Below are 25,775 nucleotides of genomic sequence, written 5' to 3'. Positions count from 1 at the left end.
TTTCCTGTGACCCGTCAAAAGTGCACCATGACTTTACGGACACGCTGTATAAGTGGAGTTATATATGTTGTGTTCTATCTGGCTTATTTCTTCAAAGGTCATTCAGGTCATCACACATATTATTAGGATTTTCTTTCTCTTTAAGGCTGGTATACTCCATTGTATGGATATACCATGTTTTGCTTATTCATTCATCTACTGGACACACTTGGGTTATTTCTACATTTTGAATATTGTGAATCATGCTGTTGTGAAGAATGGTTTATTCGTACCTGTTTAGGGTCCCTGTTTTCTATTCTTTTGAGTATAGACCCATAAGAACAGTTGCATTATATGCTAATTTTGTTTCCCACGATAGATGTACCATTTTATATTTCTGCCAAGAGTCCACAGAGTTTCCATTTCCCATCCTTATCAATTTATATCAGCTGAAGGTCACTGGCATCAATTCAGTGCCAGTAGGAATCCCCAGTTTGGGGTGCAGTGAAGAAGGGGAGTTAATTCAGTGTAAAGAGTTCAACTGTGATGCAGAGGGCCATGAGAACGGCACAGCTGTGAGGCGGCCCTGGGCTGGGTGGGTAGCTCTGTTCTGTCAGCCTTACTCTTGTCAGAGATCTTCAGTGTTTCAACTCCAGCTGGAAAAGCTCAGCGGAGGAAAAATTCTTCAGTCTTACCTGGAAAAAGAAAGTGTGTTCTGGAGCCACAGGGAAGCTGGCTTATAAGGCTAGAAGTCCCCACCCCTAGTCCCTGATTGGTCCATCCTCATGTAAGTAAAGGTGCCAAATCCTTGTAGTTGGTTTAGTCCAAAAGACACTTTCCTGATTGGTGAGCATAGAGTGGTCCGATTGGTCAGTGAGGAAGATCACAAGGATATAGCTGGGCATCCCCCAAAAGGGTGGGAAAATCCTCGGACCATTGCTTGAAATAGGGTTTCGGGAGCTTCTTCACAAGGGCTGCTCAGCCGGCAGGAGCACAGTGCCAGGCAGTTCAAGTGCAGGCTTCTCCCTGAGGTTCATTTTGCGTGAGAGGCCCCTTTGTAAAAATGCCTGCTATACTCTTTTTTTATGTTTGTTTTATTGTTTTGCTTTTTGTTTCTTAATATAAGCCCAGTTAAGTCACCAGCAACCCTTCTTAGTAGGTATCTTTCTCAGGGTCCACAGTTATTTACCGGTATGTTTGTGTCTTTTTGATAATAGCCATTCTAAAAGGTGTGAAGTGGAGTCTCAGTATGATTTTGATGGGAACTGTTATAATGACTGATGATGCTGAGCATCTTTTCATGTGTTTATTTGCCATTTTTATATTTGTGGAAATGTCTATTCAAGTTTTTTGTCCATTTTAAAATTTGGTTTCTGTTTTTTTTTGTTGTTGAGTTGTAGGAGTTTTAAAAAATATATTCTGGGTGTTAATCTCTTAACAGATACAGGATTCGCCAATATTTTCTCTCATTCTGTGGGTTGGCTTTTCATTCTATTGATTGTCCTTTCTTGCACAATTTTTTAAATTTTGCTAAATTTTTTGTTATCTTTGTTGCTTATGTTTTTAGTGTCATATCTAGAATCCATTGCCAAATCTGAGACCATAAAGATTTCACTCCGTTTTGCTTGTAAGAATTACCTAGTTTTAGTTCTTACATTTAGGTTGTAAGTTCCATTCTTTGATTTAATATTTGTCTGTGATATGAGGTAAGGGTCCAATTTCATACTTTGCATATGAATATTCAATTTCTCACTACCACCTTTGAGAAGACTGTTCTTTTTGTTCATTGTTTTTCATTAGATAGATGCTCCCGAGTCTGTAGTCTGTTGTCCAGGACTGGGATCGACCAGGCTAGGTCCGTTCTTTGCTTCTGGGTTGTCTGGAGTCTGAGAACAAATAATTGTGGTTTATAGTTCAGTTCATTGAGAAATGGGTTTCAGTCTTCTGCTTCCTCAGCTCCGCTCCTTGTGATTCACTTTGTTTTGATGTAATCGTGGCTACGGGTGTCCGGCCCACCTTGCTTGACCTTAAAGGTCTCTTAAGCTCAAAAATGCCTTTGTTCCTAACCATGGCGAGCCTCGCCTCTTTGTGGTATATGGAAAACAGTCGTTTGTTTGTTTGTTTGTTTCAGCATTCCAGACAGTTGTTTCCTTTCCTTCCACCTGCTTTGTAATTTTCTTTAATAACATGAAGTCATGGGAATGTCTTTGTATTGCAATCATAGGAGACTGACCGAGAATTTAAATAATTAAAATAGTATTTCAAAACCCTTAAAAAGAAATACTTTAAAAAATGAGTTATTAAAAATATTTTTTAAAATAAAAATGCTTAACACTTAATAAAAGTCACATGTAAGGCATAACATATATTTCTGTGTCTAGCTTTAGCTACTATCCGGCAGAAAACTTGATCGAGTACAAGTGGCCGCCGGACGAGACGGGCGAATACTACATGCTTCAAGAACAAGTTAGTGAATATTTGGGTGTGACCTCCTTTAAACGGAAGTATCCAGGTATTAAGTCTTAGTTTATATAACAGATTAAACCTAACGTTTAAATAATAGCAATCTTCTTGGTAGGTTGTCAACTAATAAATATCGAGTACAGGGAATTCCTGTTACATTCCTCTCCGGCTGATTTTCGTTTACCTCTGTCATCCAGTCCGTCTCTTGTTCCTTCGCCTTATAAACTGATTTAAAAGCCAAATGAGAAAGATAAATTTCCTGGGGAAACTTTTAGAAAAAATCATTTTATATTTTTATAGTGATACGAGCCAAGGAGTTTGATTGATTCCCTGTTGCTCCTTGACCTCCTCTGAGGAATGGACTGACTCTGAGAAGTACTATATACTTAACTGGTTTGTTTGTTTTTTTGTATTTTTCTGAAGCTGGACACAGGGAAAGACAGTCAGACAGACTCCCGCATGCGCCCGACCGGGATCCACCCGGCACGCCCACCAGGGGGCGACACTCTGCCCACCAGGGGGCGATGCTCTGCCCCTCCGGGGCGTCTCTCTGTTGCGACCAGAGCCACTCTAGTGCCTGGGGCAGAGGCCAAGGAGCCATCCCCAGCGCCCGGGCCATCTTTGCTCCAATGGAGCCTCACTGCGGGAGGGGAAGAGAGAGACAGAGAAGAAGGAGAGGGGAAGGGGTGGAGAAGCAGATGGGCGCTTCTCCTGTGTGCCCTGGCTGGGAATCGAACACGGGACCTCTGCATGCCAGGCCGACGCTCTACCGCTGAGCCAACCGGCCAGGGCCTTAACTGTTTTTAATATCACTAGTTATGTTACCTTCTTGCTTTCGTAACTAATTCAAATCTCTTTTCAATTACATTTTAACTTTTATTTCTTGAATTTGTAAGATTTATTGTGTATTCTCTTTTATAATGCATGGACTATGTAATATGAAGTACTTTTACAATCTGAAGATTTTAACAATTAAAAATATTTTTAAAGTTTTTGTAGCTTTTTAAAGTTTTACAAATGCAGAATGTTACAAATGCAAATGACTATTTTTAATAGCCCCCTTTTTTTTTGGAGATTTAGAGCGACGAGATTTGTCTCATAAGGAGAAACTCTACCTGAGAGAGTTAAATGTCATTACAGAAACTCAGTGCACTCTAGGTAATGAAAGTTTTTAATGTGAATTTTGAAAGCTGAATATTTATGAAGTGATGTTGGATGAGTATTTATCTTTTTTCCTAAAATATTTTATAAATTTAATAAAATAGATTGAATTATTTTAATACTAAATGATTTTATTTTTGATTACTGTTAAAGAAGTACAAAGAAGACTATTTTGTAACAATACTGTTTTCTAATAACATTCACAGAAGTCTGAAATATGTATGTCTTGTGTGGAAAATTTGTGTAGTGCTTTATAAAAGTTTTGGTCCTTTTTTTTTTCTTTGTTTGTTTTTTCTACAGAGACAGCGAGAGTCAGAGAGAGGGATAGGTAGGGACAGACAGCCAGCCTCTCATATGTGTCTTGACTGGGGGTGGGGGGAGGGCTACAGCAGAATGAGTGACCCCTTGCTTAAGCCAGTGACCTTGGGCTCAAGCTGGTGAGCTTTGCTCAAACCAGATGAGCCCACGCTCAAGCCAGTGACATTGGGGTTTCAAACCTGGGTCATCCGTGTCCCAGTCCGACACTCTATCCACTGCGACACTGCCCGGTCAGGCGCTAGACTTTTTTTTTTTTTTTACCAAATTGATAGTAGGGTGAATTAGCGAATCTAGGCTTGAGTAACCACATTATCATAGACATTTGTTACAATGGATTTCCTAGCTTTGTGGCAGCCATGTCCCATTCCTCCAGGGTTCTTAAAGGTAAAATTTCATTTTGCAATTAAACACATATCTCTCCACCTTTCTCTTTCAGTATGCACAGATTTTAAAAGAAAGGCTTAGAGAATCAATTCATGATGTTCAGTATGTATCCACTGCGCCACCGCCTGCTCAGGCTGGTCCTTATCTCTTGAAAGGAAAATTTTGTTCAGTTCTTAGTTCTGAACAGTTATCTCTATGCTTTATTTGTAACTTTCCTCTCACAAGCATTTTAATGCAGCATGGCTACTTTTGAATACAAAAACTTGGGAATTGATCTCAGCAATTTTTATAATCTGACCCTGGAGTTTTGTAAATTGCCTGTGTGACTTGTGTTTGTGTGCTCATGCTGTAGGTGAAATTTAGTTTATCAAATCCAAAGACTAAAACTGGAATGTATTGAAAATTCTTTGTTTTTTACATCTTTTATTCTGTTACTGCCACATTATCACTTAGCAGTTGTTTCTAATGAAGGGATATATGTCTATAGTACACAGAATCTTAAAAAAGGAACATTTTGTTGAGAAACTGATTTTGCTTTTGCAACTTTGATAATTTATTTCTTTTATTTTGAATTGAGATTGTTGTGTGCCCATATTTCTTAATTGTTTGACTTTATGTTACAAATTTATTTTTATTATCTTCAAATGTGTTAAAATATTTATTTTGCTTGATGGGGAACCTCTTAAATGCAGAGTAGCCTGAAGAAAAAGCAAGTTTTAAAAAGTGATTTTGTTTACTTAGTTTTTTTATTTTATTTTTTTTAATTTTTTTTTACAGAGACAGAGAGTGAGTCAGAGAGAGGGATAGACAGGGACAGACAGACATGAACGGAGAGAGATGAGAAGCATCAATCATTAGTTTTTCTTGCGCGTTGCAACACCTTAGTTGTTCATTGATTGCTTTCTCATATGTGCCTTGACCGTGGGCCTTCAGCAGACTGAGTAACCCCTTGCTGGAGCCAGCGACCTTGGGTTCAAGCTGGTGGGTTTTTGCTCAAACCAGATGAGCCCACGCGCAAGCTGGTGACCACGGGGTCTCGAACCTAGGTCCTTTGCATCCCAGTCCGATGCTCTATCCACTGCGCCACCTTCTGTTCAGGCTGTTTACTTAGTTTTAATGGGTTTTCTTTACCCATTTTTTTGGTGTAAAATAGGTTTAACAGCATTGCGCAGTGATGAAGTGATTGATTTAATGATTAAAGAATACCCTGCCAAGCATGCTGAATATTCTGTTATTCTACAAGAGAAAGAACGTCAGCGAATTACAGATCACTATAAGGAGTATTCTGTAAGTATTGAGCTAACTAGTATCTTTCATTTGTTCTGGGGAGAAGGACATTTTGTAAAGTTGCACGTGACTTCAGTTGCAATATTTTTATTTCAGCAAATGCAACAACAGAACACACAGAAAGTGGAAGCCAGCAAAGTGCCTGAGTACATTAAGAAAGCTGCCAGGAAAGCCGCTGAGTTCAACAGCAACCTGAACCGGGAGCGCATGGAGGAGAGACGGGCGTACTTCGACTTGCAGACTCACGTAGGCGCTGCCTCTGTGTCCCTGCACCTGGCGCACTGCGCGCGGTTGCTGACGCTCACGCCTCCTTCTCGTTACTTTCTTTGCCAGCGAAGGTCCTTTTCTCCCCAGAGCTTGAGATGTCATCGTTAGGGGGGTGTGTGTGGTTTCTTTTGCTCTTTATTCTGCTGAGCGTGAGTGGCCCCTGGGGTGTGCTCCAGGGGGCGCTGTCGGAGCCTTTCCTGTTGATTCGCTGAGTCCTCACAGTTAACTGAGGTTGAAACTGTTTCCGTCCATTTCACAGATACGGAAGCTGAGCTGCAGAGGGTTGGTAGTTTCCCAGGCCCCATTGATAGTAAAGCTGAGAACACTGCCTTTCTTCAGGAACGATGACCACGGGAAAGCCGGACAGAACCTACCCTGTGGAGCTAGACACGCCACTGTTCCCTGAGGCAGCAGCCCCTCATTCATGTCTCTTTGGGGAGGAGAGCAGTGGGGTTGCTGTCCTGAAGCCCGGGCCCAGCAGGGGTCAGTGCTGTCTCTCCCTCATGTCCACCAGGTCATCCAGGTGCCCCAAGGGAAGTACCGAGTGTTACCCACAGAGCGGACCAAGGTCAGCTCCTACCCAGTGGCCCTCATCCCCGGACAGTTCCAGGAATATTACAAAAGGTACGCAGTGATTTTATTTACCCTTTGTCTAGGCTGTTGCTGAGGGACCTCAGAGCCTGGTGCCGTGGCCTTCGAAAAGGTCTTAGCTCTGTGGGTTTGTCCACAGGATGTGGTCTGAGCTCCGTGCCCGTAGTCTCCGTCTCCTGTGGGTCTGTGGTGAAGAGCTCTCTTCCCTGGGACCTGGATGTCTTTTGACTGAGCACCTGCTGCCCATCCCCCTGCCCACCCTTTGTGTTGCTCCGGCAGCTGCAGGGTGCAAGCACCTCGTACCCCAGAGGGTGGTTCACGGCCCGCGGCACCGGCGTCCCTGGAGGCTTGTGGGAACGCAGGCCCAGGCGTGGCCCCAAACCCAGCCCCAAACCCAGCTCACATGCAGATGAGGTTGTCAAGCATGGCTTCGCCTGCGGAGGGCAGGCAGGGGGCATGCGTCCAGGGCCTCAGTCCCAGCTGCCCTGGCGGGGCCGCACTGCTTCTCCACGTGACAGAAGGCTGCGTGTCGCTTCCTGCAGCCTGCACGGAACTGAAATCAGCCCTGACCGCCTTTTGCGTCAGAGTCTTAGCTTTTACTTCAGCTTTAGACCCTTGTTCTTGGGAGAATATGCTTCAGTGCAGTGGTTTTCAACTGCTGCTGGACCGCGAGAAGTCTGTGCCGCCCAGTCTCCATAGAACATCGGGCACTGCTCTGCAGGCGGCTGAGAAACACTGCTCAGAGAGGAGTGTGTGGAGTAGAGTATGCCGTAACACTGCTGGGCCGCGAGAAGTCTGTGCTGGCCCAGTCTCCATAGAACATCGGGCACTGCTCTGCAGGCGGCTGAGAAACACTGCTCAGAGAGGAGTGTGTGGAGTAGAGTATGCCGTAACACTGCTGGGCCGCGAGAAGTCTGGGCTGCCCAGTCTCCATAGAACACCAGGCACTGCTCTGCAGGCGGCTGAGAAACACTGCTCAGAGAGGAGTGTGTGGAGTAGAGTATGCCGTAACACTGCTGGGCCGCGAGAAGTCTGTGCCGCCCAGTCTCCATAGAACACCGGGCACTGCTCTGCAGGCGGCTGAGAAACACTGCTCAGAGAGGAGTGTGTGGAGTAGAGTATGCCGTAACACTGTTTGAAAGTCAAATTAAATCATAGGCTGGCAAGTTTTAACTTCTTTAATTCTGGGTTAGAAAACTAGTAAATGCAATGTGCCTGTGTAACCAACCCCGTGATTTTGGGCGTGGTGCCTTAGTGAAGGGAGATGCTGGCTCAGCAGCTGCTCCTGAGTGGAGGTCACAGGGAACGCCGGCCGTATGAGGTCAGCTGGGCAGGGTGCTGGTGCACCCGGGGCTCAGAGAAAGTAGAAATTCAGTTTCCTAAAATATGCGCGTCCCAAATTGGTTTACACGACTTACTACTGAACATTGTTTCTTCGTGGCTGTCATGTACCACTGCTGTGACCTGTGGGCTGGTGTGTCTCATCCTCACGTGGTTGCCGTTTTGTGTGTGAGGTGGCCACAGCACCCCCAGGCAGGGGGGCCTTGGGCAGTGGGGCTGAGGTCTCTGTGGGAGTCTGTATTGCTGCTGACATTTCCATTTTGTTGTTTTGGGTTGAGGGTAAACGGGAGAGACGTTCTCATTTTTAATAGTACACATTTTCTTTCTTTAAACTGACTGATTTTAGAGAGTGAAGGAGGAAGGGGTAGAGAGACAGAGACATCCACTTGTTCTACTTGTCTGTGCATTCATTTGTTAATTCTTGTCTGTGCTCTGATTGGGGATTGACCCCACAGCTTTGATGTATCAGGATGACACACACCCACTTGAGCTATCTGTCTAGCCAGAGCCAAGAGATGCCGTCTTTTTTTTTTGTTTTGTTTTGTTTTTTTTTTTTTTTGCATTTTTCTGAAGCTGGAAACAGGGAGAGACAGTCAGACAGACTCCCGCATGCGCCCGACCGGGATCCACCCGGCACGCCCACCATGGGGCGACGCTCTGCCCACCAGGGGGCGATGCTCTGCCCCTCCTGGGCGTCGCCATGTTGCGACCAGAGCCACTCTGAGATGCCGTCTTAATAATAAGAACCAGATGCATATTTGACACTCTTAGTCTGGTGAATAAGTGTTTAGCCTTTTTAATTATTATTATTTCATTTTAGAGGCAGGAAGGAGGGGGGAGAGAGAAAGAGGGAAGCGTTCATTTGTTGTTCGACTTAGTTCTGTGTTCATTGGTTGCTTCCCACATGTGTCCTGACTAGGGATAGAACCCACAACCTTGGTATTTTGGGACAACACTTTAATCCACTGAGCTGCCCAGCCAGGGCCTAGGCTTTTAATTTATTACTTATCCCTCCTTGAGCATCAAAAAGAAATATTATTTATTGCCTCTAATCATTTTCCACTAGTATTTGGGGTTGAGAACATTAAGGCCGTCTGTGTAGCTCAAAGATTAGTTGTTCATGTTTAATCATGAAGGAAAACTAAACATCGCTCTGGACTTCAGGTACTCACCGGACGAACTGCGCTATTTGCCGTTAAACACAGCACTGTATGAGCCCCCTCTGGACCCTGAGCTCCCTGCTCTCGACAGTGACGGTGACTCAGATGATGCCGAGGACGGTCGAGGGGACGAGAAAAGGAGAAATAAAGGCACTTCGGTAAGAACCTTTGTCTCAGTAGGAGGTGTCTCCTCTCCCTTTGAGCTTTGTTCATTGCTTTCCTGGAATGTTCAGTTTAACTTGTATCACCAGCCTTTTTTTTTTTTTTAAAGGACAGTTGCACATGATTGTCAGGAAACTTTCACTGAGGAAAGTTATTTGCTGTGTGTGTTCACACAGGTGTGCAGCTGTGCTGGGCTTGGTGAATGTTACACTTGAAGCTGCCCTCTAGTTATCAGGAGCAGCTTAGGCCAGCGAACTGAACATTGGTTTAGAAACTTATTGAACCCTCTTGGTTTGGGGGAGCACCTTCCCTTGTGTTCCTATTGCTTAAGTAATAATTTTAGGCTTCCTTTAGGAAGGTGTTAAGGATACTAATTGTATGTTGTGCTATTAGGTTTTCCGGGGTGACTTTTTTTTTTTTTGCAGCAGAATGCATTGGCAAGTCCGTAGGGAGGTTGGTGAGCTGGGGGGGGGAGGGGGCAGACCCAGCACAGTGCAGGTTCTGATTTTATTCCGTACGGCATATTTGGCGACTGGCCATGTTTCAGTGTGTCCCTGTAGCCAGCCTGAACCTGGCAATGTGCCCATAAGTGGGCAGCGCCTTCCTGGGAACCAGCAGCTTCTGATACACTGATACATTGTACAAAGTAAGATGCTGTTCCCTCGTCATCTGCTGAGGTGAGAAGACGCTGACCTTTGCCACGCTGCTAGTAGTGGTACGATGTCATCCACCGTTTCGGGAGGACATTTTGACAGTTTATATCAAGATTTATAACTTCTGGCAGAATGTGATCTCACAAATATACTAACAGAATTTACACAAAGGACATAATGAGATGCTGCTGACAGTCTAATTAGAAAAAATACATTTATGAGAGTAGTAAAACCCTATTTTTTGTTGTGGAAATTAGAAGTAAACCTAATGTCTACTATGGGGGATATAGTATACTTACATAATAGAGAGTTTAGAGAACTTTTAACTATGTGATAAAATGCACATAACACTTAAAAATATTAAAATACACATTCACAAACACGTACACAGTGTAATCCAGTTTTGTGTGTTTTAAAAAATGAGGGCACAGTGTTGGTGGGTGAGAGTGTGCATGAATCTGGGTGTGAGGGCACAGTGTTGGTGGGTGAGAGTGTGCATGGATCTGGGTGTGAGGGCACAGTGTTGGTGGGTGAGAGTGTGCATGGATCTGGGTGTGAGGGCACACTGTTGGTGGGTGAGAGTGTGCATGGATCTGGGTGTGAGGGCACAGTGTTGATGGGTGAGAGTGTGCATGGATCTGGGAGTGAGGGCACAGTGTTGGTGGGTGAGAGTGTGTATGGATCTGGGTGTGAGGGCACAGTGTTGTTAGGGTGAGAGTGTGCATGGATCTGGGTGTGAGGGCACAGTGTTGATGGGGTGAGAGTGTATGGATCTGGGTGTGAGGGCACAGTGTTGTTGGGGTGAGAGTGTGCATGGATCTGGGTGTGAGGGCACAGTGTTGGGGTGAGAGTGTGCATGAATCTGGGTGTGAGGGCACAGTGTTGGTGGGTGAGAGTGTGTATGGATCTGGGTGTGAGGGCACAGTGTTGGTGGGTGAGAGTGTGTATGGATCTGGGTGTGAGGGCACAGTGTTGATGGGTGAGAGTGTGCATGGATCTGGGTGTGAGGGCACAGTGTTGGTGGGTGAGAGTGTGCATGGATCTGGGTGTGAGGGCACAGTGTTGGGGTGAGAGTGTGCATGTATCTGGGTGTGAGGGCACAGTGTTGGGGTGAGAGTGTGCATGGATCTGGGTGTGAGGGCACAGTGTTGGTGGGTGAGAGTGTGCATGAATCTGGGTGTGAGGGCACAGTGTTGTTGGGGTGAGAGTGTGCATGAATCTGGGTGTGAGGGCACAGTGTTGGTGGGTGAGAGTGTGCATGGATCTGGGTGTGAGGGCACAGTGTTGGTGGGTGAGAGTGTGCATGGATCTGGGTGTGAGGGCACAGTGTTGATGGGTGAGAGTGTGCATGGATCTGGGTGTGAGGGCACAGTGTTGGTGGGGTGAGAGTGTGCATGAATCTGGGTGTGAGGGCACAGTGTTGGTGGGTGAGAGTGTGCATGGATCTGGGTGTGAGGGCACAGTGTTGGGGTGAGAGTGTGCATGGATCTGGGTGTGAGGGCACAGTGTTGTTGGGGTGAGAGTGTGCATGAATCTGGGTGTGAGGGCACAGTGTTGGTGGGTGAGAGTGTGCATGGATCTGGGTGTGAGGGCACAGTGTTGGTGGGTGAGAGTGTGTATGAATCTGGGTGTGAGGGCACAGTGTTGGTGGGTGAGAGTGTGCATGGATCTGGGTGTGAGGGCACAGTGTTGGGGTGAGAGTGTGCATGAATCTGGGTGTGAGGGCACAGTGTTGGTGGGTGAGAGTGTGCATGGATCTGGGTGTGAGGGCACAGTGTTGTTGGGGTGAGAGTGTGCATGAATCTGGGTGTGAGGGCACAGTGTTGGTGGGTGAGAGTGTGCATGGATCTGGGTGTGAGGGCACAGTGTTGTTGGGGTGAGAGTGTGCATGGATCTGGGTGTGAGGGCACAGTGTTGGTGGGTGAGAGTGTGTATGAATCTGGGTGTGAGGGCACAGTGTTGGGGTGAGAGTGTGCATGAATCTGGGTGTGAGGGCACAGTGTTGGTGGGTGAGAGTGTGCATGGATCTGGGTGTGAGGGCACAGTGTTGGTGGGTGAGAGTGTGCATGAATCTGGGTGTGAGGGCACAGTGTTGGTGGGTGAGAGTGTGCATGGATCTGGGTGTGAGGGCACAGTGTTGTTGGGGTGAGAGTGTGCATGGATCTGGGTGTGAGGGCACAGTGTTGGTGGGTGAGAGTGTGCATGGATCTGGGTGTGAGGGCACAGTGTTGGGGTGAGAGTGTGCATGGATCTGGGTGTGAGGGCACAGTGTTGGGGTGAGAGTGTGCATGAATCTGGGTGTGAGGGCACAGTGTTGGTGGGTGAGAGTGTGTATGGATCTGGGTGTGAGGGCACAGTGTTGGTGGGTGAGAGTGTGCATGGATCTGGGTGTGAGGGCACAGTGTTGATGGGTGAGAGTGTGCATGGATCTGGGTGTGAGGGCACAGTGTTGGTGGGTGAGAGTGTGCATGGATCTGGGTGTGAGGGCACAGTGTTGGGGTGAGAGTGTGCATGAATCTGGGTGTGAGGGCACAGTGTTGGGGTGAGAGTGTGCATGGATCTGGGTGTGAGGGCACAGTGTTGGTGGGTGAGAGTGTGCATGAATCTGGGTGTGAGGGCACAGTGTTGTTGGGGTGAGAGTGTGCATGAATCTGGGTGTGAGGGCACAGTGTTGGTGGGTGAGAGTGTGCATGGATCTGGGTGTGAGGGCACAGTGTTGATGGGTGAGAGTGTGCATGGATCTGGGTGTGAGGGCACAGTGTTGATGGGTGAGAGTGTGCATGGATCTGGGTGTGAGGGCACAGTGTTGATGGGTGAGAGTGTGCATGGATCTGGGTGTGAGGGCACAGTGTTGGTGGGTGAGAGTGTGCATGGATCTGGGTGTGAGGGCACAGTGTTGGGGTGAGAGTGTGCATGGATCTGGGTGTGAGGGCACAGTGTTGTTGGGGTGAGAGTGTGCATGAATCTGGGTGTGAGGGCACAGTGTTGGTGGGTGAGAGTGTGCATGGATCTGGGTGTGAGGGCACAGTGTTGGTGGGTGAGAGTGTGTATGAATCTGGGTGTGAGGGCACAGTGTTGGTGGGTGAGAGTGTGCATGGATCTGGGTGTGAGGGCACAGTGTTGGGGTGAGAGTGTGCATGAATCTGGGTGTGAGGGCACAGTGTTGGTGGGTGAGAGTGTGCATGGATCTGGGTGTGAGGGCACAGTGTTGTTGGGGTGAGAGTGTGCATGAATCTGGGTGTGAGGGCACAGTGTTGGTGGGTGAGAGTGTGCATGGATCTGGGTGTGAGGGCACAGTGTTGTTGGGGTGAGAGTGTGCATGGATCTGGGTGTGAGGGCACAGTGTTGGTGGGTGAGAGTGTGTATGAATCTGGGTGTGAGGGCACAGTGTTGGGGTGAGAGTGTGCATGAATCTGGGTGTGAGGGCACAGTGTTGGTGGGTGAGAGTGTGTATGGATCTGGGTGTGAGGGCACAGTGTTGGTGGGTGAGAGTGTGCATGAATCTGGGTGTGAGGGCACAGTGTTGGTGGGTGAGAGTGTGCATGGATCTGGGTGTGAGGGCACAGTGTTGTTGGGGTGAGAGTGTGCATGGATCTGGGTGTGAGGGCACAGTGTTGGTGGGTGAGAGTGTGCATGGATCTGGGTGTGAGGGCACAGTGTTGGGGTGAGAGTGTGCATGGATCTGGGTGTGAGGGCACAGTGTTGGGGTGAGAGTGTGCATGAATCTGGGTGTGAGGGCACAGTGTTGGGGTGAGAGTGTGCATGGATCTGGGTGTGAGGGCACAGTGTTGGTGGGTGAGAGTGTGCATGGATCTGGGTGTGAGGGCACAGTGTTGGTGGGTGAGAGTGTGTATGAATCTGGGTGTGAGGGCACAGTGTTGGGGTGAGAGTGTGCATGGATCTGGGTGTGAGGGCACAGTGTTGGTGGGTGAGAGTGTGCATGGATCTGGGTGTGAGGGCACAGTGTTGGTGGGTGAGAGTGTGCATGGATCTGGGTGTGAGGGCACAGTGTTGTTGGGGTGAGAGTGTGCATGAATCTGGGTGTGAGGGCACAGTGTTGTTGGGGTGAGAGTGTGCATGAATCTGGGTGTGAGGGCACAGTGTTGATGGGTGAGAGTGTGCATGGATCTGGGTGTGAGGGCACAGTGTTGGTGGGTGAGAGTGTGCATGAATCTGGGTGTGAGGGCACAGTGTTGGTGGGGTGAGAGTGTGCATGAATCTGGGTGTGAGGGCACAGTGTTGGTGGGTGAGAGTGTGCATGGATCTGGGTGTGAGGGCACAGTGTTGTTGGGGTGAGAGTGTGCATGAATCTGGGTGTGAGGGCACAGTGTTGATGGGTGAGAGTGTGCATGGATCTGGGTGTGAGGGCACAGTGTTGGTGGGTGAGAGTGTGCATGATTCTGGGTGTGAGGGCACAGTGTTGGTGGGGTGAGAGTGTGCATGAATCTGGGTGTGAGGGCACAGTGTTGGTGGGTGAGAGTGTGCATGGATCTGGGTGTGAGGGCACAGTGTTGTTGGGGTGAGAGTGTGCATGGATCTGGGTGTGAGGGCACAGTGTTGATGGGTGAGAGTGTGCATGGATCTGGGTGTGAGGGCACAGTGTTGGTGGGTGAGAGTGTGCATGAATCTGGGTGTGAGGGCACAGTGTTGGTGGGGTGAGAGTGTGCATGAATCTGGGTGTGAGGGCACAGTGTTGGTGGGTGAGAGTGTGCATGGATCTGGGTGTGAGGGCACAGTGTTGTTGGGGTGAGAGTGTGCATGAATCTGGGTGTGAGGGCACAGTGTTGATGGGTGAGAGTGTGCATGGATCTGGGTGTGAGGGCACAGTGTTGGTGGGTGAGAGTGTGCATGATTCTGGGTGTGAGGGCACAGTGTTGGTGGGGTGAGAGTGTGCATGAATCTGGGTGTGAGGGCACAGTGTTGGTGGGTGAGAGTGTGCATGGATCTGGGTGTGAGGGCACAGTGTTGTTGGGGTGAGAGTGTGCATGGATCTGGGTGTGAGGGCACAGTGTTGGTGGGGTGAGAGTGTGCATGGATCTGGGTGTGAGGGCACAGTGTTGGTGGGTGAGAGTGTGCATGAATCTGGGTGTGAGGGCACAGTGTTGGTGGGTGAGAGTGTGCATGAATCTGGGTGTGAGGGCACAGTGTTGTTGGGGTGAGAGTGTGCATGAATCTGGGTGTGAGGGCAAAGTGTTGGTGGGGTGAGAGTGTGCATGAATCTGGGTGTGAGGGCACAGTGTTGGTGGGTGAGAGTGTGCATGAATCTGGGTGTGAGGGCACAGTGTTGTTGGGGTGAGAGTGTGCATGGATCTGGGTGTGAGGGCACAGTGTTGTTGGGGTGAGAGTGTGCATGGATCTGGGTGTGAGGGCACAGTGTTGTTGGGGTGAGAGTGTGCATGGATCTGGGTGTGAGGGCACAGTGTTGGGGTGAGAGTGTGCATGGATCTGGGTGTGAGGGCACAGTGTTGGTGGGTGAGAGTGTGCATGGATCTGGGTGTGAGGGCACAGTGTTGATGGGTGAGAGTGTGCATGAATCTGGGTGTGAGGGCACAGTGTTGGGGTGAGAGTGTGCATGGATCTGGGTGTGAGGGCACAGTGTTGTTGGGGTGAGAGTGTGCATGGATCTGGGTGTGAGGGCACAGTGTTGGTGGGTGAGAGTGTGCATGAATCTGGGTGTGAGGGCACAGTGTTGGTGGGTGAGAGTGTGTATGAATCTGGGTGTGAGGGCACAGTGTTGGTGGGTGAGAGTGTGCATGAATCTGGGTGTGAGGGCACAGTGTTGTTGGGGTGAGAGTGTGTATGGATCTGGGTGTGAGGGCACAGTGTTGATGGGGTGAGAGTGTGTATGGATCTGGGTGTGAGGGCACAGTGTTGTTGGGGTGAGAGTGTGTATGGATCTGGGTGTGAGGGCACAGTGTTGATGGGGTGAGAGTGTGTATGGATCTGGGTGTGAGGGCACAGTGTTGGGGTGAGAGTGTGCATGAATCTGGGTGTGAGGGCACAGTGTTGATGGGTGAGAGTGTGCATGGATCTGGGTGTGAGGGCACAGTGTTGGTGGGTGAGAGTGTGTATGGATCTGGGTGTGAGGGCACAGTGTTGTTGGGGTGAGAGTGTGCATGGATCTGGGTGTGAGGGCACAGTGTTGTTGGGGTGAGAGTGTGCATGGATCTGGGTGTGAGGGCACAGTGTTGTTGGGGTGAGAGTGTGCATGGATCTGGGTGTGAGGGCACAGTGTTGATGGGTGAGAGTGTGCATGAATCTGGGTGTGAGGGCACAGTGTTGGGGTGAGAGTGTGCATGGATCTGGGTGTGAGGGCACAGTGTTGTTGGGGTGAGAGTGTGCATGGATCTGGGTGTGAGGGCACAGTGTTGGTGGGTGAGAGTGTGCATGGATCTGGGTGTGAGGGCACAGTGTTGGTGGGTGAGAGTGTGTATGAATCTGGGTGTGAGGGCACAGTGTTGGTGGGTGAGAGTGTGCATGAATCTGGGTGTGAGGGCACAGTGTTGTTGGGGTGAGAGTGTGTATGGATCTGGGTGTGAGGGCACAGTGTTGATGGGGTGAGAGTGTGTATGGATCTGGGTGTGAGGGCACAGTGTTGTTGGGGTGAGAGTGTGCATGAATCTGGGTGTGAGGGCACAGTGTTGGTGGGTGAGAGTGTGCATGAATCTGGGTGTGAGGGCACAGTGTTGTTGGGGTGAGAGTGTGTATGGATCTGGGTGTGAGGGCACAGTGTTGTTGGGGTGAGAGTGTGCATGGATCTGGGTGTGAGGGCACAGTGTTGTTGGGGTGAGAGTGTGCATGGATCTGGGTGTGAGGGCACAGTGTTGGGGTGAGAGTGTGCATGGATCTGGGTGTGAGGGCACAGTGTTGGTGGGTGAGAGTGTGCATGGATCTGGGTGTGAGGGCACAGTGTTGATGGGTGAGAGTGTGCATGAATCTGGGTGTGAGGGCACAGTGTTGGGGTAAGAGTGTGCATGGATCTGGGTGTGAGGGCACAGTGTTGTTGGGGTGAGAGTGTGCATGGATCTGGGTGTGAGGGCACAGTGTTGGTGGGTGAGAGTGTGCATGGATCTGGGTGTGAGGGCACAGTGTTGGTGGGTGAGAGTGTGTATGAATCTGGGTGTGAGGGCACAGTGTTGGTGGGTGAGAGTGTGCATGAATCTGGGTGTGAGGGCACAGTGTTGTTGGGGTGAGAGTGTGTATGGATCTGGGTGTGAGGGCACAGTGTTGGTGGGTGAGAGTGTGCATGGATCTGGGTGTGAGGGCACAGTGTTGTTGGGGTGAGAGTGTGCATGGATCTGGGTGTGAGGGCACAGTGTTGGGGTGAGAGTGTGCATGGATCTGGGTGTGAGGGCACAGTGTTGGTGGGTGAGAGTGTGCATGGATCTGGGTTTGAGGGCACAGTGTTGTTGGGTGAGAGTGTGCATGGATCTGGGTGTGAGGGCACAGTGTTGGTGGGTGAGAGTGTGCATGGATCTGGGTGTGAGGGCACAGTGTTGGGGTGAGAGTGTGCATGGATCTGGGTGTGAGGGCACAGTGTTGGGGTGAGAGTGTGCATGAATCTGGGTGTGAGGGCACAGTGTTGGGGTGAGAGTGTGCATGGATCTGGGTGTGAGGGCACAGTGTTGGTGGGTGAGAGTGTGCATGGATCTGGGTGTGAGGGCACAGTTTTTTGGTGAGAGTGTGCATGGATCTGGGTGTGAGGGCACAGTGTTGGGGTGAGAGTGTGCATGAATCTGGGTGTGAGGGCACAGTGTTGGTGGGTGAGAGTGTGCATGGATCTGGGTGTGAGGGCACAGTGTTGGTGGGGTGAGAGTGTGCATGGATCTGGGTGTGAGGGCACAGTGTTGGTGGGTGAGAGTGTGCATGGATCTGGGTGTGAGGGCACAGTGTTGGGGTGAGAGTGTGCATGGATCTGGGTGTGAGGGCACAGTGTTGGTGGGTGAGAGTGTGTATGGATCTGGGTGTGAGGGCACAGTGTTGGTGGGTGAGAGTGTGTATGGATCTGGGTGTGAGGGCACAGTGTTGGGGTGAGAGTGTGCATGGATCTGGGTGTGAGGGCACAGTGTTGGGGTGAGAGTGTGTATGGATCTGGGTGTGAGGGCACAGTGTTGGTGGGTGAGAGTGTGTATGAATCTGGGTGTGAGGGCACAGTGTTGGGGTGAGAGTGTGCATGGATCTGGGTGTGAGGGCACAGTGTTGGTGGGGTGAGAGTGTGCATGAATCTGGGTGTGAGGGCACAGTGTTGGTGGGTGAGAGTGTGCATGGATCTGGGTGTGAGGGCACAGTGTTGGTGGGGTGAGAGTGTGCATGAATCTGGGTGTGAGGGCACAGTGTTGGTGGGTGAGAGTGTGTATGAATCTGGGTGTGAGGGCACAGTGTTGGTGGGGTGAGAGTGTGCATGGATCTGGGTGTGAGGGCACAGTGTTGGTGGGTGAGAGTGTGTATGAATCTGGGTGTGAGGGCACAGTGTTGGTGGGGTGAGAGTGTGTATGGATCTGGGTGTGAGGGCACAGTGTTGGTGGGTGAGAGTGTGTATGGATCTGGGTGTGAGGGCACAGTGTTGGTGGGTGAGAGTGTGTATGGATCTGGGTGTGAGGGCACAGTGTTGGTGGGTGAGAGTGTGTATGGATCTGGGTGTGAGGGCACAGTGTTGGGGTGAGAGTGTGCATGGATCTGGGTGTGAGGGCACAGTGTTGGGGTGAGAGTGTGTATGGATCTGGGTGTGAGGGCACAGTGTTGGTGGGGTGAGAGTGTGCATGGATCTGGGTGTGAGGGCACAGTGTTGGTGGGTGAGAGTGTGCATGGATCTGGGTGTGAGGGCACAGTGTTGGGGTGAGAGTGTGCATGGATCTGGGTGTGAGGGCACAGTGTTGGTGGGTGAGAGTGTGTATGGATCTGGGTGTGAGGGCACAGTGTTGGTGGGTGAGAGTGTGTATGGATCTGGGTGTGAGGGCACAGTGTTGGGGTGAGAGTGTGCATGGATCTGGGTGTGAGGGCACAGTGTTGGGGTGAGAGTGTGTATGGATCTGGGTGTGAGGGCACAGTGTTGGTGGGTGAGAGTGTGTATGAATCTGGGTGTGAGGGCACAGTGTTGGGGTGAGAGTGTGCATGGATCTGGGTGTGAGGGCACAGTGTTGGTGGGGTGAGAGTGTGCATGGATCTGGGTGTGAGGGCACAGTGTTGGGGTGAGAGTGTGTATGGATCTGGGTGTGAGGGCACAGTGTTGGTGGGTGAGAGTGTGTATGAATCTGGGTGTGAGGGCACAGTGTTGGGGTGAGAGTGTGCATGGATCTGGGTGTGAGGGCACAGTGTTGGGGTGAGAGTGTGCATGGATCTGGGTGTGAGGGCACAGTGTTGGGGTGAGAGTGTGCATGAATCTGGGTGTGAGGGCACAGTGTTGGTGGGTGAGAGTGTGCATGGATCTGGGTGTGAGGGCACAGTGTTGGGGTGAGAGTGTGTATGGATCTGGGTGTGAGGGCACAGTGTTGGTGGGTGAGAGTGTGCATGGATCTGGGTGTGAGGGCACAGTGTTGGGGTGAGAGTGTGTATGGATCTGGGTGTGAGGGCACAGTGTTGGTGGGTGAGAGTGTGCATGAATCTGGGTGTGAGGGCACAGTGTTGGGGTGAGAGTGTGCATGAATCTGGGTGTGAGGGCACAGTGTTGATGGGTGAGAGTGTGCATGGATCTGGGTGTGAGGGCACAGTGTTGGGGTGAGAGTGTGTATGGATCTGGGTGTGAGGGCACAGTGTTGGTGGGTGAGAGTGTGTATGAATCTGGGTGTGAGGGCACAGTGTTGGGGTGAGAGTGTGCATGGATCTGGGTGTGAGGGCACAGTGTTGTTGGGGTGAGAGTGTGCATGGATCTGGGTGTGAGGGCACAGTGTTGGTGGGTGAGAGTGTGCATGAATCTGGGTGTGAGGGCACAGTGTTGGGGTGAGAGTGTGCATGAATCTGGGTGTGAGGGCACAGTGTTGATGGGTGAGAGTGTGCATGGATCTGGGTGTGAGGGCACAGTGTTGGGGTGAGAGTGTGCATGAATCTGGGTGTGAGGGCACAGTGTTGGTGGGTGAGAGTGTGTATGAATCTGGGTGTGAGGGCACAGTGTTGGGGTGAGAGTGTGCATGGATCTGGGTGTGAGGGCACAGTGTTGTTGGGTGAGAGTGTGCATGGATCTGGGTGTGAGGGCACAGTGTTGGGGTGAGAGTTTGCATGGATCTGGGTGTGAGGGCACAGTGTTGATGGGTGAGAGTGTGCATGAATCTGGGTGTGAGGGCACAGTGTTGGGTGAGAGTGTGCATGGATCTGGGTGTGAGGGCACAGTGTTGGGGTGAGAGTGTGCATGGATCTGGGTGTGAGGGCACAGTGTTGATGGGTGAGAGTGTGCATGAATCTGGGTGTGAGGGCACAGTGTTGGGGTGAGAGTGTGCATGGATCTGGGTGTGAGGGCACAGTGTTGATGGGTGAGAGTGTGCATGGATCTGGGTGTGAGGGCACAGTGTTGGGGTGAGAGTGTGCATGGATCTGGGTGTGAGGGCACAGTGTTGGTGGGTGAGAGTGTGTATGAATCTGGGTGTGAGGGCACAGTGTTGGGGTGAGAGTGTGCATGGATCTGGGTGTGAGGGCACAGTGTTGGTGGGTGAGAGTGTGTATGAATCTGGGTGTGAGGGCACAGTGTTGGGGTGAGAGTGTGCATGGATCTGGGTGTGAGGGCACAGTGTTGGTGGGTGAGAGTGTGCATGGATCTGGGTGTGAGGGCACAGTGTTGGTGGGTGAGAGTGTGCATGAATCTGGGTGTGAGGGCACAGTGTTGATGGGTGAGAGTGTGCATGGATCTGGGTGTGAGGGCACAGTGTTGGGGTGAGAGTGTGCATGGATCTGGGTGTGAGGGCACAGTGTTGGGGTGAGAGTGTGTATGGATCTGGGTGTGAGGGCACAGTGTTGGTGGGTGAGAGTGTGTATGAATCTGGGTGTGAGGGCACAGTGTTGGGGTGAGAGTGTGCATGGATCTGGGTGTGAGGGCACAGTGTTGGTGGGGTGAGAGTGTGCATGAATCTGGGTGTGAGGGCACAGTGTTGGTGGGTGAGAGTGTGCATGGATCTGGGTGTGAGGGCACAGTGTTGGTGGGGTGAGAGTGTGCATGAATCTGGGTGTGAGGGCACAGTGTTGGTGGGTGAGAGTGTGTATGAATCTGGGTGTGAGGGCACAGTGTTGGTGGGGTGAGAGTGTGCATGGATCTGGGTGTGAGGGCACAGTGTTGGTGGGTGAGAGTGTGTATGAATCTGGGTGTGAGGGCACAGTGTTGGTGGGGTGAGAGTGTGTATGGATCTGGGTGTGAGGGCACAGTGTTGGTGGGTGAGAGTGTGTATGGATCTGGGTGTGAGGGCACAGTGTTGGTGGGTGAGAGTGTGTATGGATCTGGGTGTGAGGGCACAGTGTTGGTGGGTGAGAGTGTGTATGGATCTGGGTGTGAGGGCACAGTGTTGGGGTGAGAGTGTGCATGGATCTGGGTGTCAGGGCACAGTGTTGGGGTGAGAGTGTGTATGGATCTGGGTGTGAGGGCACAGTGTTGGTGGGGTGAGAGTGTGCATGGATCTGGGTGTGAGGGCACAGTGTTGGTGGGTGAGAGTGTGCATGGATCTGGGTGTGAGGGCACAGTGTTGGGGTGAGAGTGTGCATGGATCTGGGTGTGAGGGCACAGTGTTGGTGGGTGAGAGTGTGTATGGATCTGGGTGTGAGGGCACAGTGTTGGTGGGTGAGAGTGTGTATGGATCTGGGTGTGAGGGCACAGTGTTGGGGTGAGAGTGTGCATGGATCTGGGTGTGAGGGCACAGTGTTGGGGTGAGAGTGTGTATGGATCTGGGTGTGAGGGCACAGTGTTGGTGGGTGAGAGTGTGTATGAATCTGGGTGTGAGGGCACAGTGTTGGGGTGAGAGTGTGCATGGATCTGGGTGTGAGGGCACAGTGTTGGTGGGGTGAGAGTGTGCATGGATCTGGGTGTGAGGGCACAGTGTTGGGGTGAGAGTGTGTATGGATCTGGGTGTGAGGGCACAGTGTTGGTGGGTGAGAGTGTGTATGAATCTGGGTGTGAGGGCACAGTGTTGGGGTGAGAGTGTGCATGGATCTGGGTGTGAGGGCACAGTGTTGGGGTGAGAGTGTGCATGGATCTGGGTGTGAGGGCACAGTGTTGGGGTGAGAGTGTGCATGAATCTGGGTGTGAGGGCACAGTGTTGGTGGGTGAGAGTGTGCATGGATCTGGGTGTGAGGGCACAGTGTTGGGGTGAGAGTGTGTATGGATCTGGGTGTGAGGGCACAGTGTTGGTGGGTGAGAGTGTGCATGGATCTGGGTGTGAGGGCACAGTGTTGGGGTGAGAGTGTGTATGGATCTGGGTGTGAGGGCACAGTGTTGGTGGGTGAGAGTGTGCATGAATCTGGGTGTGAGGGCACAGTGTTGGGGTGAGAGTGTGCATGAATCTGGGTGTGAGGGCACAGTGTTGATGGGTGAGAGTGTGCATGGATCTGGGTGTGAGGGCACAGTGTTGGGGTGAGAGTGTGTATGGATCTGGGTGTGAGGGCACAGTGTTGGTGGGTGAGAGTGTGTATGAATCTGGGTGTGAGGGCACAGTGTTGGGGTGAGAGTGTGCATGGATCTGGGTGTGAGGGCACAGTGTTGTTGGGGTGAGAGTGTGCATGGATCTGGGTGTGAGGGCACAGTGTTGGTGGGTGAGAGTGTGCATGAATCTGGGTGTGAGGGCACAGTGTTGGGGTGAGAGTGTGCATGAATCTGGGTGTGAGGGCACAGTGTTGATGGGTGAGAGTGTGCATGGATCTGGGTGTGAGGGCACAGTGTTGGGGTGAGAGTGTGCATGAATCTGGGTGTGAGGGCACAGTGTTGGTGGGTGAGAGTGTGTATGAATCTGGGTGTGAGGGCACAGTGTTGGGGTGAGAGTGTGCATGGATCTGGGTGTGAGGGCACAGTGTTGTTGGGTGAGAGTGTGCATGGATCTGGGTGTGAGGGCACAGTGTTGGGGTGAGAGTGTGCATGGATCTGGGTGTGAGGGCACAGTGTTGGTGGGTGAGAGTGTGCATGGATCTGGGTGTGAGGGCACAGTGTTGGTGGGTGAGAGTGTGCATGGATCTGGGTGTGAGGGCACAGTGTTGGTGGGTGAGAGTGTGTATGGATCTGGGTGTGAGGGCACAGTGTTGATGGGTGAGAGTGTGCATGAATCTGGGTGTGAGGGCACAGTGTTGGGGTGAGAGTGTGCATGGATCTGGGTGTGAGGGCACAGTGTTGATGGGTGAGAGTGTGCATGGATCTGGGTGTGAGGGCACAGTGTTGGGGTGAGAGTGTGCATGAATCTGGGTGTGAGGGCACAGTGTTGGTGGGTGAGAGTGTGTATGAATCTGGGTGTGAGGGCACAGTGTTGGGGTGAGAGTGTGCATGGATCTGGGTGTGAGGGCACAGTGTTGGTGGGTGAGAGTGTGTATGAATCTGGGTGTGAGGGCACAGTGTTGGGGTGAGAGTGTGCATGGATCTGGGTGTGAGGGCACAGTGTTGGTGGGTGAGAGTGTGTATGGATCTGGGTGTGAGGGCACAGTGTTGGTGGGTGAGAGTGTGCATGAATCTGGGTGTGAGGGCACAGTGTTGATGGGTGAGAGTGTGCATGGATCTGGGTGTGAGGGCACAGTGTTGGTGGGTGAGAGTGTGCATGGATCTGGGTGTGAGGGCACAGTGTTGGGGTGAGAGTGTGCATGGATCTGGGTGTGAGGGCACAGTGTTGGTGGGTGAGAGTGTGCATGGATCTGGGTGTGAGGGCACAGTGTTGGGGTGAGAGTGTGCATGGATCTGGGTGTGAGGGCACAGTGTTGGTGGGTGAGAGTGTGCATGGATCTGGGTGTCTGCACAGGGACAAGCATGAACGCGAGAGGAGAAAGGCACACGTTTCCGTAGTCACCGCAGTGTTTACAGGTTGTGGAGAACCTGGTTTTTTTTTTTTTTTTTGTATTTTTCTGAAGCTGGAAACGGGGAGAGACAGTCAGACAGACTCCCGCATGTGCCCGACCGGGATCCACCCGGCACGCGACGCTCTGCCCAGCAGGGGGCGATGCTCTGCCCCTCCGGGGCGTCGCTCTGCCGGGACCAGAGCCACTCTAGCACCTGGGGCAGAGGCCAAGGAGCCATCCTCAGTGCCCGGGCATCTTTTCTCCAATGGAGCCTCGGCTGCGGGAGGGGAAGAGAGAGACAGAGAGGAAGGAGGGGGAGTGGAGAAGCAAACGGGCGCTTCTCCTATGTGCCCGGGCCGGGTATCGAACCCGGGTCCCCCACATGCCAGGCCGACGCTCTACTGCTGAGCCAACCAGCCAGGGCGAGAACCTGGTTTTTTAACTTGCAATTTTCATAATTTATACCAACCTAACATTCTCATTTTAGTTAGAAAAATTCAAGTTAAAAAGTAGATTAAGTGATCAGATATTGAACCCTTAAACTTTGAACATTTGAACATCTAAAACGTGTCAGATGTTTGGTGACCCTGGTTCTGCGTCATCTAGTTTGTCTGGGATGACCTTGTCCAGTGGCTTCCATCACTCAGCAGGACACCCGTGCGTATTTAACAGTTGTTTTGTGAACACTGTCTTTGTGTGAAGCAAGTGTGCTCCCTGTGACACGCAGGTGTGTGGCGGCCCAGCCCAGGCCGGCAGCTCTGTTCCTGTGATGACGTCGGAAGGCGGAGTGCAGAGTGGACGGTGTACCCAGCAGGGTGCTCTCCTCGACTGGCTTTAGTCTCCAGGAGGAAAAGTTCTCTTAGATTTAGGTTTATCTTTATTTTTAAGTTTATGAAACTTGAAGTACTTTTTTGAGTGTTTCCTGTAGTTTTTACAACTCGGGCTCAAACTGTGTGGATTCCGAGGAATTTCTGTGTCTTTGGCCTGCAGGACAGCTCCGGCAACGTGTCCGAGGGCGAAGGCCTTCCCGAGGGCCAGGAGGAGGCCTTCCCGGGGAGACAGAGGCCCAAGGACAAAGCCGCCACGCCCCGGAAGGACGCTGCGAAGCGCTCTGTACTGTCCAAGTCAGTTCCCGGGTACAAGGTAGAAGAAAAAAGCCCCTGACTCCGCTTCCTTCCCGACCAGCCTTTCTCCCTGAGATACTTACCTTTGAATCTCAAAGTTGTGGAGCCGCTGCCGCCGCACCTCACTAGCTGCTCCTCTGGCCTGTGCCCTCTGTCGGCCTCCTCTGTCGGCCTCCTCTGTCCTGGCGGCTGTCACTCTGGCTGTGGTCTAGCGTCTGTCTTCTGTATGTGTACGATTTATAAGAGAGTCTTTTTTTTTTTAATAACCAGGCAAGTATGGGCTTTTTAAAAATTATTTGATAGGCAGAACTTTATTCTTTGTTTCCTCGGAGTAAAGGTCATAATTAGCAGACGTTGTTACTATCCTAGTATTTAGTAGAACTGAAGACACTGAGCTGTAACAGGTGGCTGGATGTGCTCGTTGATCAGGCCCTTTGTCTGAGTGCCTTTCGTTTAGAAAGACCTGGGTGTCAGATAGGGATTAATTGATCCACCTGCCAAATCCAGCTGATTCTGATAGAAAGTGATAAAACCTCTGATATACTAAAAATCATTGTGACAGTTTTCAGCCTGATCTTGGCAAATAGGCCATTTAACACCATTTTGTGAGGTAACTTGCTCCCTCTTTGACTTGGCTCCTCTCAGTGAGGTAGTGGACGCTGTTGGCAACTTGATTGTCTTTAGTGTTTCATCCTCATGTCCGCCCTTCCTCTCCAGAGGGCTGGGCGATTCGCACGGGGGTCGGGGGTGGCGCCAACGGGGTGGCGTGAGCTGCGCAGCTGTGCGTGTGGGTGGTAATAGTAAGACACGGCTGTTTGGGTCCGGCACATACCAGAGTGCTTCTATTTGTGGTTGTGAAAGTGTTTGAAGGCGCATTCGAGAGTGGGGTGGTGAGAAGCTATGCCAAGCAGCGTTGCTAACACCTGTTGTGTGTCAGCGCT

The 25,775-nt window shown here is 51.0% G+C and overlaps 1 protein-coding gene across 6 annotated transcripts in view; it reads left to right on the top strand.

Annotated features, from left to right (window-relative positions):
- Positions 1-25,775, top strand: part of PHF10 (PHD finger protein 10) — a 36,072-nt gene that overhangs the window by 4,097 nt on the left and 6,200 nt on the right. For 5 of the 6 annotated variants that reach the window (XM_066248170.1, XM_066248175.1, XM_066248173.1 and 2 more), the window contains exons 3-9: positions 2,361-2,491; positions 3,517-3,600; positions 5,459-5,592; positions 5,689-5,838; positions 6,374-6,483; positions 8,956-9,109; positions 24,701-24,853. In XM_066248170.1, coding sequence (XP_066104267.1) covers positions 2,361-2,491; positions 3,517-3,600; positions 5,459-5,592; positions 5,689-5,838; positions 6,374-6,483; positions 8,956-9,109; positions 24,701-24,853 — 916 coding nt within the window. The remainder of the gene's footprint in view (positions 1-2,360; positions 2,492-3,516; positions 3,601-5,458; positions 5,593-5,688; positions 5,839-6,373; positions 6,484-8,955; positions 9,110-24,700; positions 24,854-25,775) is intronic. The other variant, XM_066248171.1, reaches the window with a different exon arrangement.

This window comes from Saccopteryx bilineata, chromosome 12 (genome assembly GCF_036850765.1).
Source record: "Saccopteryx bilineata isolate mSacBil1 chromosome 12, mSacBil1_pri_phased_curated, whole genome shotgun sequence".
NCBI lineage: Eukaryota > Metazoa > Chordata > Mammalia > Chiroptera > Emballonuridae > Saccopteryx > Saccopteryx bilineata.
This window is presented reverse-complemented; position numbering and strand designations above follow the sequence as displayed.